The sequence below is a fragment of the Pogona vitticeps genome, chromosome 3, assembly GCF_051106095.1.
Source record: "Pogona vitticeps strain Pit_001003342236 chromosome 3, PviZW2.1, whole genome shotgun sequence".
Classification (NCBI taxonomy): Eukaryota; Metazoa; Chordata; class Lepidosauria; order Squamata; family Agamidae; genus Pogona; species Pogona vitticeps.
The window spans coordinates 194,104,635-194,121,213 of record NC_135785.1 but is presented as its reverse complement, the minus strand read 5'-3'; the positions used below and the strand labels follow the sequence as shown (position 1 = coordinate 194,121,213).

The 16,579-nt window shown below is 39.2% G+C and overlaps 1 protein-coding gene across 1 annotated transcript in view; it reads left to right on the top strand.

Annotated features, from left to right (window-relative positions):
• Window positions 1-16,579, top strand: part of CFAP47 (cilia and flagella associated protein 47) — a 326,940-nt gene that overhangs the window by 293,149 nt on the left and 17,212 nt on the right. Inside the window, exons 61-62 of the mRNA XM_072994251.2 lie at window positions 9,946-10,117; window positions 13,740-13,901. Coding sequence (XP_072850352.2) covers window positions 9,946-10,117; window positions 13,740-13,901 — 334 coding nt within the window. The remainder of the gene's footprint in view (window positions 1-9,945; window positions 10,118-13,739; window positions 13,902-16,579) is intronic.

The window sequence follows — 16,579 nt, the reverse complement described above, 5'->3', positions numbered from 1 at the left end:
CTTTGTGCCTGTCGTCTCCCTCTGATAAATGCCTTTTAGTTTATCCCAAACTGCTTTTGCTGTTGTCAGTCCTTGAATGTGGGTCAGAAGCGAATCTTCAATGGCCAAAATGATCGTGGCTAGAGCTCTCTCATGCTCTGCCTCTTCCTCCTCACTGGGCTGCGCTGGGGGGGGCTCTAACATAGCGCCACAGAGATTCCTTTCTCAACAACATCTCCGCTTTAACTGCCCACGTTCTATAATTATTTTCATTCAGTCTATTTATGGCCAGGCCACCTATATTTCCTCCCGTGCTGTATGCCATCCTTGCAGCTCTCTGTATCCTTCCCTTCCCCGGGTTTACAGACGAACTGGTTTCTGTCTCACTATCACTGCTGCTTAGGCTCTCCTCCTCTTTCATTTACTCATTTACTCACCACCTCCCGGTTTCAGCGCAGCGGAAGCGTGCTGGGCCCATAACCTCTGTTAAGGGAGTGTGCGTCTGTGACTTTATCTTGTCTCTCGCAGAGTAAAGAGCAGATAAACGCACACAACAGCTTCTTCTTTTCAGCAGTGTATTTACAAAATATATACAGGATATACATACATACAGCACTTCAGTGGCTCAGTATTCAAACCAGCAGCATGACATGCAGACATCAATATACAGGAGAAGAGAAAGACTGTACAGTGTTCATTTCTTAAATACAATTCTGGCATCAGTCTGGACCAATCCCGTCTGAGGTGAGTTCATGCACACAGGTGTGGCAATCTTCATATTGCAGAGGATTGCATCAGCCAGGGATGAAGGAATGACGTCATCTTATTCTTGTTCTGCACACACACATATTATGTTCAGGCTATATAAAAATTATATACCTTATATATACCTGTGTGGAAGGAGAGCTGTGAGGAGAAGATAGAGATAAAGTTTGAGTTAGGGCATGTATGTTATGAAGTACTGTGTTAGATAAGGTCTGAGTGATAGAGTGATTGAAGGGATTCTTTATTTTAATTATTGACTTATTCAGTTCATATATTGATTTACTATATATTAAGTTGTACCAATAAACAATAATTTTTATTTTTAAAATCCATACCTTTGTCTGAGGAGTCAGATATATGGGTGTGGTTGGTAGCAGCGTGTTAAGAGAAAGAAAGTGTGAAGTGGCGTCCCCTCTGTGACGTATGAGGAGGCAGCCACAGTTATTTCTGGTGACAACTTTCTATTTGATGTTTATGGTATAACTGTTTCTTCCCTTCCCTTTAGTGATATATTCTATGGTAGCTTATTTTTTTGAAGCAAATTGAAAAGATGAAGATGCTGTGGTGCAATAATATAAAGAAAGATCCTTCCTTTGCAATAATTTACCAAATGGTTTTTTACTCCTCAATATGGAATGACAAAAATGTAGCCCTCTAGAATTCCTTCATATGACTGCTTTGATCTGAATAGAAAGACTATAACAGGAATCTATTATTTATTTATTTGACCTTCTGAGTCCTAGATTTGGAACTCAGAGGGCATATAAGTTTTTTAAATAGTACAGATAAAAACATATGAAGATTAAAAAAAAAACCACACCAGCAAACTTCATGAATTAAGTATCTTTGACAGCCAGCAGAAGGATGACAGGAAGGAGACCTGACAGCAGATACCAAAAAGGCCCTTTCTTTCACTCCAGCCATAGATGCCTTATAAAGGTATCCGGGCCTACAAATGTATATACAGTATATGACAAAAATCTCTCCACTGCTAAGACTTTTCTTGAAAGACTTTTGGCAAGATAACTTGCCAAGGAATCATCAACCCTGAGAGAGCCTTCAGTGAGACTTCAACATGGAGATAACAAACCTCTCTTTTTTTGTACAAAATGTCTCTGCACAAAACCAGCATAAAACCCAAACCATTTTGCCGATGCTCCCTCTTTCTAACCCCCAAATTAAGAAAACTTAGCTTTGAGGATTCAGCCTCTGGGCTCAGAACAGTTAGACATTTTTAGTCCCTGTTGAAACTGAGCCAACAGGCTCCACCTCCAACGAGGTGTGTTCCAATTGGTTTGTTCAGCATCAGCTCATGTTAGTTCCATAAGGCTTGTGATTGGAGGAAGCCAAGTCTCCTGATTATAGGAAGCTAAGCCTCATGACTGAAGGAAGCATGTTTACTGAGGCAAGGTATGTGCAATTTTGTTCTCTCCTCAGCTATCTCAGCTTACTTCCAAGGGGGAAAAAACGGTACCTTGTAGCACTTTTGATCATTTTATATGACACAAGTCCTGGTGCAGTTTTCAGAAGTGCACATTGATACTCCTTTTAAACCACACCAGGTCTTCCATTCCAGCTGGTCGGGGCTAGGAGGCTTCCCAGCTTCTGTGAGAGCTGGAGTTAGGGCTTGTCATGTGGAAAGAATGGAGCTGCTCTAGCCGTCCCGAGGGAAGAATAGTATTGCTGTCCAGCCAGTGCCACAGAGGCTTCCTTGTTGGGTGCATGTAGTTTTTGCTGGGTGAGACAGTTCCTGTTCCTCCCAAGCAGGTATGGCTTCCCGACCATGTAAGTACCATTGGGGAGCCTTGCAGCACTAGCCAGCCTGTGGGCTGGGGACTGTCCCACATCCTGCTTTAATGCAAAGATTCACCTTATAGAAGGACATGTGAAACAGACAATAATCTGATATGTGTTCCTGCTCACATGTTGCTGTAGTACTTTATCTTCCGTCATCCATTAGTCTTTTTAGGCTGCATTTCAGCCTTATTGTTTGTTTGTTTGTTCAGTCACGAAGAGTGAGCCTTATTGCTCTGCCTCAATTTCATTTACAGTCAATGTTTATCTCCCTTTTACTTGGTCTCTCCCAAATAAAAGGCTAAGGTGGAAATAAATATGTGAAATCATAGTTTTCAAAAGGTTTTGTAATTAGGTAAAGCAAGGTTGCCTTTTTGTTTATTATGTTTAAGGTTCCAAGATGAATACAAATGAAAAAATATAAAATAAATCCAGGATATTTGTGAAAGCATACATAAACGTTACATTTCTGGAAATAAAAGCAGCACCCTATCTGCAATCTCAGTACCCATGACAGCAAGTTGATTTGAAGCTTTGCAGATGGGTCTAATAATTAAATTTTAAGATAAGCAGCTGGCTAAGAGTTTTATAAAAAAATACCTCAGGCATAGGATGAAATTGCTATAGTGAACTAGATTTATTTTAAGCTATTTTTTTAAAAAGCAGGATATCAATTTGGCAAAACATTTACTCCAATAATTTTGTTTAATGCAAGTAACAAGTAGGAATGAATTGTTTCCTTTTTCTTTTGAAAGCACAAAGTTTCCCACCAAGAAAGAACAACTATACTAAAATGGATTCAATTGTTCTGCAAAGATTCCTCTCTCGGACCTCACAGTCAGTTAAGAATTGAACTTGCCAAATTACAGTGGACCCTCTACTTACGGAATTAATCCGTATTGGAATGGTGGCTGCAGGTCGAAAAGTCTGTAGGTCGAGTCTCCATTGACCTACAATGCATTGAAAACAGATTAATCCCATAACCGGCCGCTTTTGTTCCATTTTTGTTCCATTTTGGTTTTTTTCTGGTCTGTAGGTCGATTCTCCGGCTGCAAGTCGAACCTAAGTCTGTAACTTGAAAAGTCTGTAAATCGAGCTGTCTGTCAGTCGAGGGTCCACTGTATCATCCAACATATTGACAAAGCATAAGCTAATATTCACAGAATGGAGGAACTAGGACAACATATCAGACACATACTTTCATGTGGACATTAATGCAGATAAACCCCTCTGTCATTTTCTCCCACCTTTGGTGGAAGGGAGCAAAACCTCAATAAGCTGTACTTGTAGGCTCCTCTGCTCTGAGAAGCTGAGGATTTGCTGGAAGCCTGGGACATGCAACTCCACATGAGAGGGAATACAAATCTGAGACCTGTGGGGAGACTTGACAGACCATACATACTTTGCATAGTACAGAAGACCATGCAAAAATTTGGTGTACCTCAAAAGTCCACAAAAGAAAAGGAGGAGCAGAAGGAGAAAAAAAAGAAAATGTGTGCATTGAATGATTAAATATATATCAGAGCTTATCTGAAGTTAGTACTTTAAAATAGATATTTAAAATCAAATAATCAAGCATTGTGATGGAGCACTGCAGTCAAAGATTCTGCTCAGAAATAGATAATAGGGATATTCATATACAAAACCCCCCATCCCTATTCATGACCTGAGTTCAATCCTGGGCTCAGGTAACCTACTCAGGGTTCACTCAGCCTTCTGTCCTTCCAAGGTCAATAAGTGGAGTGCCCAGTTCGTGCAAGGGGGGAATGTGTAGCCTGCATAATTTATTTTAAAAAGTAAACTATTCAATAATTTGTAGAACCACCTTTAGCAGCAATATATTGAAGTAATTGTTTTCTGTATGACTTTTTCAATTGCTCACATCATTATGGAGGAATTTTGGCTGACTCTTCTTTACAATGTTGCTTCAGTTCATTGCGGTTTGAGAGTAGCTCTCCTTAGGGTCCATCACAGCATTCCAATTGGGTTGAGGTCTGGACTTTGTCTGGGCCATTGCAACACCTTGATTCTTTTCTTTTTCAGCCATTCTGTTGTAGATTTGCTGGTGTGCTTGGGATCATTGTCCTGTTGCATGACCCAATTTTGGCTAAGCTTACCTTTTGGACAAATGGCAGGTAAGCTTGGCCGAAATTGGGTCATGCAATATGAATGAAGATTATGTATTATAATGTGATGTATTTCTAAATGATGCAAAACAAAGGTTTTTGATGGAATTTAAATTGCTGAGAGAAAACGGGGTATCTATATTTGGATGGTGAAAGTTGTGTATATTTTAACTTTTTTTGTAGTGTTGTCCAGTTTTACTTTGGGGAAGAGCACCTCATTTCGTTGCACCCACTTGTGAGCGCAATGACAAATAAATTTCTTATGTCTTATGTCTTATGTCTTAATGAATTCATTCATGTGTGTGAATTCATTCCTTTTAGAAATTAAAAGGGAGAAATACTTTGCTTCAGCATCTTATAAATTACATTTATTAATGTGGTTTCTACAGTTTTAAGTCTAGCATGTCAGAAAAATGGCAAAGCTGTAACATTTCTTCCTAATATGTTGTTTTACATGTTCAGGGGTTCATATTTAACAGAGGAAATTTTATTCATGTGAGTGCACACCTGCAGTTCTAAACACTAGGTACACAGTAAGTGCAAGATAACATAAGTGAGGAAACTCACACGCTGTAGCAAACACAAGTTTTCCATCACTTGGCAGACTCTGCACCAAAAATAGGAGACAAATGCTCTCATTTTATTTAGAATTACCAGCTAGAAGTAAGTTACATCCTTACTGCTAAGAGTAATGCAATGCCCATTGACAGGTTTGGGCTAAACCTGATAGAATTGTTAAATCAAATTTTGTATATGACAATAAGTAATTGTCAGGATCAGCACTGTAAAGAGAAGCAAAGCTTGAAAGTATACAGCTGAGGTGACTGGAACAGCTGTGAATGTAACCCTAGGATTGGTCATCTATGGGATAAAACTAGCAGACCAAGCATACACAATCTGTGGGTTGTTGAGGGTTGTTGTTGGTGATGCTGGTTGGTGTATTCGTGGAGAAGTGTCATCTTGTTCCTGTGCTGGAGAATGCTGGAGGAAGCCGTGTCTACAAGCTTGAAATTGAAGAGGAACTCTGGCTACCTGGATGGAACGTATGGTATATGACTACTGAACTTATTACTGGACATTGACTCTATGCACTAAACTCTGTGGAAACTATTGTGCATTACTTTGGGACTGAAAACAAAGACCTAGCTGTAAATATACTTGTATATTCTGTAAATAATGCAACATCTGCTATCAGCACTACTCTGGTACTTGGTGTCTTCATCATCTCAGGGAAGATCTCTTGGTTATCACCCCCTGGTGTATACCTGTACTACCGCTACTTTGTCACCCATTCTGTCCTTGACTATGGAAACCCTATCCAAATTAGTTGGCATCCATTCCCTTAGAAAGTGGCATGCCATATAGCCAGCCTACACTAAAATAATAATTGTGTGCCATTAAGCCAATTTTGACTTCAGGTGATCTTTTTCAAAGTCATCTAAGTAGAGCATGGGTCGGAGAACAGGGGTAAATTACCCCAAATGGGGTAAAAGTGAAAATCCTGGGGGTAATGAGCTGGCTGCTACCCCCCTCCCTCCCACCCACCCCACCCTCTGCAGCCAAGGCTTTGATTGTAAACCACCTTGCCCTGTTACTCCCTTCCTTGCAGCAGGGAGCTCCTAAATGCTCCGTTCTGTAAGAGAGATTGGAGAGATAAGCCTAATTGGATGCAGCTGGGGATTAGCCCCAGGCAATCAGGCAATCCGGGGCTTCTGAATGCTTCCTCCGGAAGTGACTGCAAAGAAGCAGCAGGAGGGAAAGGAGCAAGCAAGGGAAGGAGGGAAGAAAGAAAGGTGCGAGAGACCTAGGACTTCGTCAAGCTTATTTAAATGTACAAAAGGGAGGGAGGGAGGGGTGTGTGTGTGTGAGAGAGACTACTCAGAACTGAAAATGAACAGGCAGGCAAGCAAAAGTGAAACTGAATTAAGGGGGGGAGGGTGGCTTTTTAAGGTGCTGTCTAGATTTATCATCGCTTTCCTCCCAAGAGGCAGGCATCTTTGAATTTCATCATGGAGCCCAAGAAAGTGAAATCTGTCACTGCCTCCATCTCTTCCCCTTCTATTTCCCGGGAGGTGATGGGACCAGTGGACATGCTCTTCCTTTTTTTGATGTTGAGTTTCAGACCATTTTTTGCACTCTCCTCTTTCACCCTCATTAAGAGGTTCTTTAATTCCTCCTCACTTTCTGCCATGCTTTTGCATAGTCAATGAAGCAGAAGTAGATGTTTTTCTGGAATTCTCTGGCTTTCTCCATAATCCAGAGCATGTTAGCAATTTGGTCTTCAATTCCTTTGCCCCTTCGGAATCCAGCTTGTACTTCTGGGAGTTCTTGATCCATGTACTGCTGAAGCCTGCCTTGGAGGATTTTGAGCATAACCTTGCTAGTGTGTGAAATGAGTGCAATTGTATGGTAGTTAGAGCATTCTTTGGCACTGCCCTTCTTTGGCACTGGGATGTAGACTGATCTTTTCCAATCTTCTGACCACTGCTGAGTTTTCCATTGATGATGATAAAAAAAAAAGCACACTGGTCCTTTGATATTGGGCTGTGGCACAAGGGTGGGTGACATGACCTTTAGCCTGGTTTGTTCCTTTTGTCACACCACACATAGAATGATTAAAGTGGTAGGGAAACACCCCCCCCCCCAATTCTGTGTTGGTTGTCTCTAGAAAGCATGTCATTGCTAACACCACTCTGGCAGCCACTAATGATCCTCTGCAAGCTAGCAAAACTTTAATGCAACTTGCTAGGCACATTGGACACCTTACTAGGCCGCCTAGAGTGGTCCTGACCCAATCAGATAGGCGGGATATAAATTAAATAAATAAAAATACTACTCCCTGTACAACACCATGCCTGGAGTACAATGCGTTCCAGCAAAAATAGTGCACATCTTTATCAAATTTGGTGCATCCTGCTAGTTCGGTACACAGCCTGTGTAGATTCAATAATATTTTTAATCCAAATAATGTATGATTTCCTTCCTTTCGAATCAAGGGGGTTATGTCGGCGTATATAAATTTTTTGCGGGGTAAAAGGTAAAAAAGTTCCCTGAGCGCTGAAGTAGAGAGTAGTTTACCATTTTCTTCTTCCGGAGTTATCCTGGGACTGTGCAGCCTGCCCAAGGCCATACAAGCTGGCTGTTCTGGGATGCATGAGGTGGGGGATTGAACTTTCAGCCTCTGGATCTGTAGCCAGATACCTAACTGAGCCATCTATCCAGCAGCCTGCATTAAACTCATTGTTAAATCTTGGTAGATATAAACACTGAGAAATGTGTTGGTAATATGTGTGGTGTTTTATATTTTCATGCTTTTAAATGTAAGCCAATGCAATCTTCAATGTTTTCTGAATAATTTTACTATTTTAATCAAACCTGGTGAAAGTGTCCAAAGGTTTCATCATTTGATTTAAATCACACAGCATTAGAAAATAGTTGTGGTAGTAGTGATGACACATAGGCCTTTTGTTTATTCATTTTCCACTTCTAGCAGTTGTTGTTTGCGTTTAGGCAGCATATGTGTGAAAATGCTATCTATATACTAAAACTGGAATATTAACATATTCATGGGGGAATTTCCATAACATGTTGATGTGATCATCCTTAGAATTTGCAGTTCTCATTGAAAATCTAATCATATTTTTCTGTTTTGAACAGCACTAATTAGATTTGCGCAACAAGCTATGAGACTGGCAGAGAGAAATGGTTTTATATAGTTTAGATTGACATTAACTTAATATATTGTTTGTCCTCAGGTGCTGTGAAATTTTATGAGAGTGCTTAACGGAGAATACGCAGTTAATAAAACTGTAAACCGTCCACAAAAATAAACACATATGCATTATTAGTGAATGATGGGATGTTTCTGAGACATGTGAAAGAGATAAAACTAATATGAGTTCTTTTAGAAAATATACAGCACAATTATCAGCCACAATTCACTCTCTTTCATATTTGCATTATGTGAACTATACAATAAACATTTGATGGCTGAAGGTAACATCTGCTCAGCAGTAGTAATTTTGTCTCTGTGGTAGGTTTCAAATGATGTCACTCTCTCTCTCCCTCCACTAAGTTCATTTTTATGTTTGAGTCTCTGTGTGGTGACATTTTGTGCTGAGGAATAATTACAAGCCTTCAGATGCGTCCCACTGTGAGCGCACAACTTTAGCACACAATTAGCTCAGATCAGCTTGACAAACTCAGGAAATGGTATTCATACCTTAAAGACATAGTATACATATAATTGAAAGAAGGCCGTGATTCCAAATACAGTCTAAATCAGCACACCCTAAATGTTTTAAACCAATAGTTCAGGCACAGAATGTGTAGTCTTTTTTTTTTAATGACTTGGCATTTCCATTTCTTAATTCTCTAAGAGCTGTAGAGCAATAGTGACACAGCCAGCCATTGCAATGGTTGGAAATCTTTGTCTTAAATTGTACATTAAGCCTTTCTGGAAACTGTCATGGACAAAAACAATGCAGCTTCATACCAAATAAAAAAGTAGTGATTCCTCAAAGGGGAGATATTTGTGCCACTCCAAGTACTTTTAACCATGACCTACAGTGCCTTCATGTACACCTTGGTATCTTTTAGAATTATATGTTATTTGTGATCTAAGCTTTTCAGTCCTGAATCCTCACAGTATTGCAACAGTGTATGAATGAGCAAGCATATTGACTAGTAATGATGATGGATATTGTTTATATTCTAGCATTAATACATGATTCATTGTTGCTCTTTTGCTGCCTTGTGTGCCCACATTATGTCATAAACTGACAGAGGAAGATGGTAAGACAAAAATGAAATGAGATCTGTATTTGTTTATTTCACACACATACTGTACACTTCTTCGCTTATATTTAGGATACTTCACAAACACAAAATAGCAAAATATTATTGAACAGTGAAAAGTATTAAAATCACAGAAGTTCTTTACTTACTATATAAAGTTATTAGTGCCAAGCTCATTTATGCTAGTAACTTATAGTACTGTATATCTGTAGCTGAGAATGCTGGGGACCTCAACTGAAATTAAAGTGTTGTTGTTGTTGTTGTTCAAATGTATGAGATTAAGGTATTTTGAACACAGGTTTCACTGGACTCAATGGTACTTGTGAATAACTTGCATAGAATTACCCTTTTAAGTCTCACTTGTACTTAGCCACTTGTTCAATAAGATGTTTTAAAAGTTTGATTGTGCAGCTGTTATATCAAATCAACTCTAAAATTTCAGTTCAAATATATTTATACTACATATACAATGATCTCCTTTCAGGTTTCTCTACAACAGATGAATTTATGTATGACATTGAATTTGAATCAGAAAGAGTGAAATCTCAGCTGAAGTCTGCAGTAGCTATAAACTTGGTGAACAAAGACCGGGATCTGAAAACTGGAATTGTGACCCTGATCTTCAATATAGTATTTGCACCCTCCAAACCATTAAGGTACTTGTTTATTAAGAACTGTGCTGAAGCATTTATACTCTGGGTCCAGTAGAAATGTGTAACATGGATGTTTCTTTTCTTCATATAATCTCTTGTTCATTTTAGAAAACTATACAATTGTTAGGGGTTTCTTAACACTTTGCCTGGTCCATGCTGCCCTTGGCATGTGTGGTTGCTGCTGGGCTCAGGAGACCCATACAGAGCCTTCTTTCAGAGCTGGCCAGGGAGACATCCTCATGCAGGACAGCTAATTTCCTCAGATATGTGTGACTCAGAAACATCCCAGAAAGTTAAGAAATAGCCAGCTCCAGATAGCTATGATGGATAGCTCTCTAGTGAGGAGGAAAGAGTGGTGAATTCACCAATCTTTCTGGTCTGTAGCTTGAGGCAGCTGTCTCATCTTGACTAATGGCAAGACTGGCCCTGGTCACAATCCTGGATAAGAGTGGATAATAGTGGCCTAACTCATATACACCCGTAAATCTTTCTGCAAAACTGGCTTCTGCTGTTTCTTGGATAGCTATCACAGATTGCAATTGCATGGAAAGATAGCGTGGGACTGTGCCTTCTGGTCTTGTCCTTGCTGTATAAGCCAAGGAGGAAAAACTTAAGAATACCAACACTAGAATTACAAATATACTCTATGATTAAAGAACTATACTTCAAGAACAGTAGGGAAATCCATACAATAATATAAAAGCTGGTCATTGTGCCAATATTCATTATTTAAAGATATTTCAGCCAAATGTTAAAATAAGAATATAACTAATAACCTTAGGCAATTATAACATTTACACATAAAAATGTAAAAGATGTTTCCAAAATGCATTTTCTCTAACCCAATAATGCCAAGCCAAACATTTCTAAGACGACACTCATTTCATCTCTCTTTTTGCTGCTCCACGTCGTCTGCCTCAACATACTCTCACTTAACTTAACTGCACTGAACTAATTCTACCAGCCAATAAGACACTCATCTAAGCACTGATTGTAACAAACAGAAGATTGTCCAATAAGCTAGACCAGTAACAGCCCACAAAATATTAATTGTTAGCAGTAATTTAATCCATGTGCTGTGTACCTTTTCTGCTTAGTAACAAAATGTCATTAGAGTATTTATCCACCATACAGCTTTCTTTGTTATCAGGGATTTTGGTTTCTCTCTCTCTCTCTCTCTCTCTCTTTCTCTGTGTGTGTGTGTTTTAGGAACTAATGTCTTGTTTTGAGAACTAGCTTTTATTTAGGAAGAAATAAGTTATGTCAGAATTTTTTTAAAAAAGGAAAAGGAATACTTAATGAAACATTAAAATTACATGCTCTTCGCAGACAAAAGTTTATTCACTTCAACATCTCTTCCGTGGTTTACACATTTTAGTGAATGCCTGCCAGTTCCAGTTCATTCCCTTGTCTGTACTGGCCACATGCAGGGGGAATGTCTCTAAAAGAGAAGCATTGGTACTCCATTATGATTTACAGCCTTAGCTCATGTAGAACACTGTTGCTTCTGTTTGAAACATTGCTTCTGCTTGACATTGCCAAAGTATTTACACATCATAGACACAGATGCAAGAAAACAGGTTTGCATAAACATTTTTGAAACATTACATGCACTGCATTCTTATTTCCTAATGATAATGGGCTGACAACGAGAACTAGTGAAGGTGTAGTGAGTAGAGATGTGGACTAGAACTCAGGAGAGTTGGTTTTAAATCCATGCTTTGCCATGGAAACTCACTGAGCACTGGTGCTGGTAAAAGCACTCTTTACATTTCACAGACCTTAAAAATCCCATTAGGAACACCCTAAGTCAAATGTAACTTGATGGCACATAACAACAAACAGTGCAGCAGCACCCCAGAATTTTCTGGACCCATGTGCCCAGGTAAAAAGGTGTCCATCTTGGGTCATAGAAAGCACTAGTGATTTCTGCATTTAGTTCCCTAATCCAGCAGTTATTTGTGATACAGAAATCTATATCTGGTACAAATCCCTAGCAATGAAAGGAAATGTCATGTTATTCAAAAACAAACAAAAAACCCACAACTTTCCCTGTGCATGGAACTCTCCTGTGCTAGAGTTTCATATGCTCACAGTTTTACACCAGTATCTATGTTAGGAACTTACAACAGACTTTTCTTCTTATTTTTAAAACCAAATGTTATTATTTTTCTTGGGGAGATTCTGTCCATTTTGCATCAGACCATTTCAGGATGGTAGTAAGTAAAGAGATTCAGATGGTCTTTTAGCCAGAAAATGACTAGATGAATTTAGTCAGTATTCTTTGTTAGCCACTGTCAGTGTCAAATATTGTCAAGATTAACTGTATCTGAAAAACACTATAAATAGATAACAATAGTTTGGGGGGGGAATGGGGCATGGAAATGCAGTGAAGAATTACCCTTTCTACCTATTGAAAAAAACCACTTGGATGCACACTTCAAGGTGGTGAGGAGGTTTACATATGTGACACTTAATGGCATGTAGCGACAACAGGAAATAGGAATAGCGTTCAATTGCCAGCAAAGTCTGTGAGAGTTGTCATTTACCTTAATGACAGAATTTTACATTTCCTGGAGGCAGTGGAAGACAGGAGGGCCTGGTGTGCTCTGGTCCATGGGGTCATGAGGAGTCGGACACGACTTAACGACTAAACAACAACAAAGCAACAATAACCTATAAAACAGTAGAAGAAAATCCATGTGGGTCTTTGTGTGCAATCCAAAGACGAGGATGGTGATACCTTTATTACTATTAATAATTGTCCACTGTCTAGTCACTTCTGACATATGGCTATCCTTTTGAGGGTTTTTCAGGGAGATGGTACTCAGAAGTGGCTCACCATTCTCTTCTTCTGGGAATGTGCAGCTTGCCCAAATACCACACAGGCTGGCTGTATTCATAGGAGGCACTGTGGTAAACTGATCTCTCAGTCTCTGGCTCTGCAGCCAGATACTGAACTCTCTGAGCTATCTAGCCACCCTTATTAAAACACAAAAAAATTTACAGGCAGAAGGAAGCTTTCAACAGATCTTCATCGCGCTGGGCACCACAGAGCTGCATATGTGCAGAAAAAAATGTAAAAGCTCCAACATTCATGTCTTCTCAAAAGCAGGTCTCAAAATGGGGACTGCCTATACCTTCCTTAGGAATAGCGTTCAATTGCCAGCAAAGTCTGTGGGAGTTGTCATTTACCTTAATGACAGAATTTTGCATTTCCTGGGAAACTAGAACCTAAATTACATCTCAGTTACTGGGCTGTCACTTTCTTGTCATATTGTAAACATTTCTCCTTTCAGCAGTCTGATAAATCAAGGTGTTTATAGAAATCAAGACTGCTACCCATGCCCAAGTGTAAGGTGAATTAGGCTGTACCAATTAGTTTGCATCTTCCTTCTTTGCAGAAGCACGTTGGAATAATAATGTGATATTTAGTTGACAGCTCCTTGCAAAGTAAGAATGAATATACTATCCTGCCTAAAAAATAATATCAACAATCCAATTTAGAGCCAGCTGTGTAATACATTACAGTTCCACAGGAATACACACCTTGGACATTGATTTATTTGACTTGTGTTTCATTATGCCTTCTGTTATAATGAATATTTTAAACTTAATTTTGAAGGAACCCAGCAACATTGGTGGTACAGCGCAGCGCAGGTGGCATTTGGAAGTTTCCCATCCTGTTCATTGCCACTGATCCAGAAGTAGATGATGTCATCAATATTGAAGCAGTTGGTTTAAACAAAGAATCTGTAATTAGCTTTAGGCTTACAAGCCAAACAAGGTAAGAATATCTCAGAGGAAGTGCCTGTAGCAGCTTCTTTTCCTTTTCCTTTTTTCTATTTCTCTCTCTTTTTTTCCTCCTTAGGATGAAATGTAACACCCATTCCGTCCTAAGGAAATAGTTGTTGCATTTTCATCCCAAGGGGGAAAAATATGGGAATGTGTACTATGGCACTGAGTTAATTGCCTGTCATTTCCACACAGGGAAAATTGTCTGGAGTTTTCTCAAAAACCCAGTGTGCAAGTAGATCAGAACGTATGCGGAAATAATGTAGTATCAAATTGACAATACGATAGTAACATTAGGGGCACAGGCACAGAGACAGCTTTCTGATACTGAATCAGACCTTTTAGCTCAGTGTAAACAACTCTTGATAGGCAGCAGCACTTCATAATTTCATGCAGATTTCTTTTGTAGCCTTTCCTATGCATCCTTAGTATTCCCTGATGGTTTCCCATCAGAATATTGACCAGTCCTCACTTTACTTAGTTTCTAGAATCAGATGAGATTGGCGGTTTAAGGTGTTTCTCAGAATGTTATACAATTACTGTGAAACTCCACATACAGTGCACAAGGTTATTTCAGAGCTGTGGGTTTTTGTATTATCAGTCTTGTTACACTGTTATAACAACTGGAGCTGTTATACTGTGCAGCTGTTCTGTTCTTTGGTCATAAAGAAAAAAAATATGGAAAATTGTTAGGGAAATGTGGAAAAGAAGCACTAGCCTGGCTGCTTCCGTGGCTGGTGCAGATGATGTGTGAATGGGCTGGCTGGTTTAGGAGGAGGGGCTGGATGTCTGCAGCACCTGTAGTGCTGATATTCTTATTCATATCCCCAGAGATAATACATTGGACAGTACATTGATGGGAGACTACTGGCAGCTCTATCTTCAGTGGAAAACGTGTGGCACACCAGAAGCCACTGGGCTACAGCTCCCATCATTTCATTGGCTATGTTGGCTATGGATGATAAGAGGTGCAATTCAGCACCATTTGGGGAGTCACAGGCTGCCCACTCCAGCTCCGTATAGGACTCTGGGCTTTCCAAAAGAAGAATATTTGTGGTAGATGAACTTCTCTTGAGCCATCTCAGAAGAGAATGTAAGGCGTTCAATAAGATTTGATTCAAAGGACAGGAAATCTTTTAAAACCTCCCTCTCAGACATGGAAATCCGACCTAGCTTCCTTGGCAGACACAATTTTTACTAAAAGTAAAGTCTTCATCATTCAAAGATTATGAAGCTTTGCGAGCTGGAATGAGCATTGAATTGGCTGCCAAAAGCCTCTCCTATTTCTTAAAACTGTCCTTATGCAGTGTCATACAGTTAGTTACAACTGTGTGTTGCACAGGGCTGATTTTAAGAAGTATGGAGACAAAATCAGAGTAAAGACAAAGTCTACCTGCCATGAAAGATCCAGGCGTTGGCAGTTTTTAGGCTCATAGGAAGCCTTCAGACTTCATAGGAAGTAACAGTCAAGAGGTACCATACTGAAGTGTTGGAAAAATGTTTCTACCTTCAGAGCCCTTTCCATAGGTGGAAAAATAAACATGGCAAGGGACAAGAAGTTGTGTGGAAAACATATTGTAGGGATGAAGTCAGAAGTGGAGATCAAAGGCCATACTACATGAAGGACTTATAGAGCATTTATCAGATGCTCTATCAAAGACTCATAGGAAGGGCTTTTAGACCTTATCTCCAATTGTATCTATAAAGTATATTCTCCCCCATTACCCTGCTAGCTAAGGTAGTGATTAATTCCCTGGAGGATGAGGGAGATGCTGTTGGCAAAGGGTAGTCTCTAGATTGCCTCAGAGTAAGTACTTGCATTCTTTTGACTTTTTAAAGAAGAACCTTCTGAGTTAATCCCAAGAAGCTTGCCCACATTAAATTTACATGGATTGGAAGCATTCACAAATTTTAAATTGATGTTTTATTTCCTGTTCATTTTAAGTATTTAGAAGAAAGAGAAAATGCTTAATCTCCTCATTTTCAAAGCCATTATTGATTTTCTTTTTTTTAAAAAGAGTCTGTTTTTCCAATCTATGCATCAGAGCTGGACAGTTATTATAGCTACAATTGAAAGACCTTTTTCAGAACATGGCAGAGATTTCTGTCAGAATGCTGAAGCTATCCAGTTTAACAGAATAGGCTATTTTACAGTACAAAAGTGAAGCAATTGTCCTGCAATGCTACAGTCTTCTGGAAGGCATTTGTTAGTAGAGAAGAAGCCTAATATTCTCAAAAACAGGTGTAATAAAATCTGAATCACTACAGTTATATAGAAAGAAGGCCCACAATGCAAGCTTGTTTTTGTCTTTTCATGTCAGAGAAATTAGAGAATAACCTAATTGCAGAAATGTTATCATAGGAAGTATTCTCACCCAACCTTTCTCCCATTCTTTCTGGTCTTCGAATGAACATTGTAATTTGTTATGCTACCAATTCTATCAAAACTCCAGCCTTCCACTTTCCCCCCCTTCTTCATTTTCTGTGTAATAGAATAACTTTCTATTGGTGGACGGGGAAAGGAAATCTGTTTTTGGTTTTTTTTTGATCTCTTAAAGTTCATAAAGGTCAGTTTTCTTGCTTGGCTAATGGATAATAAGAGTATATCTATCAAGACATTTCAGTATGTATGCAGGCATGTATTAGCTTGTTGCATCACATCTAATGCAT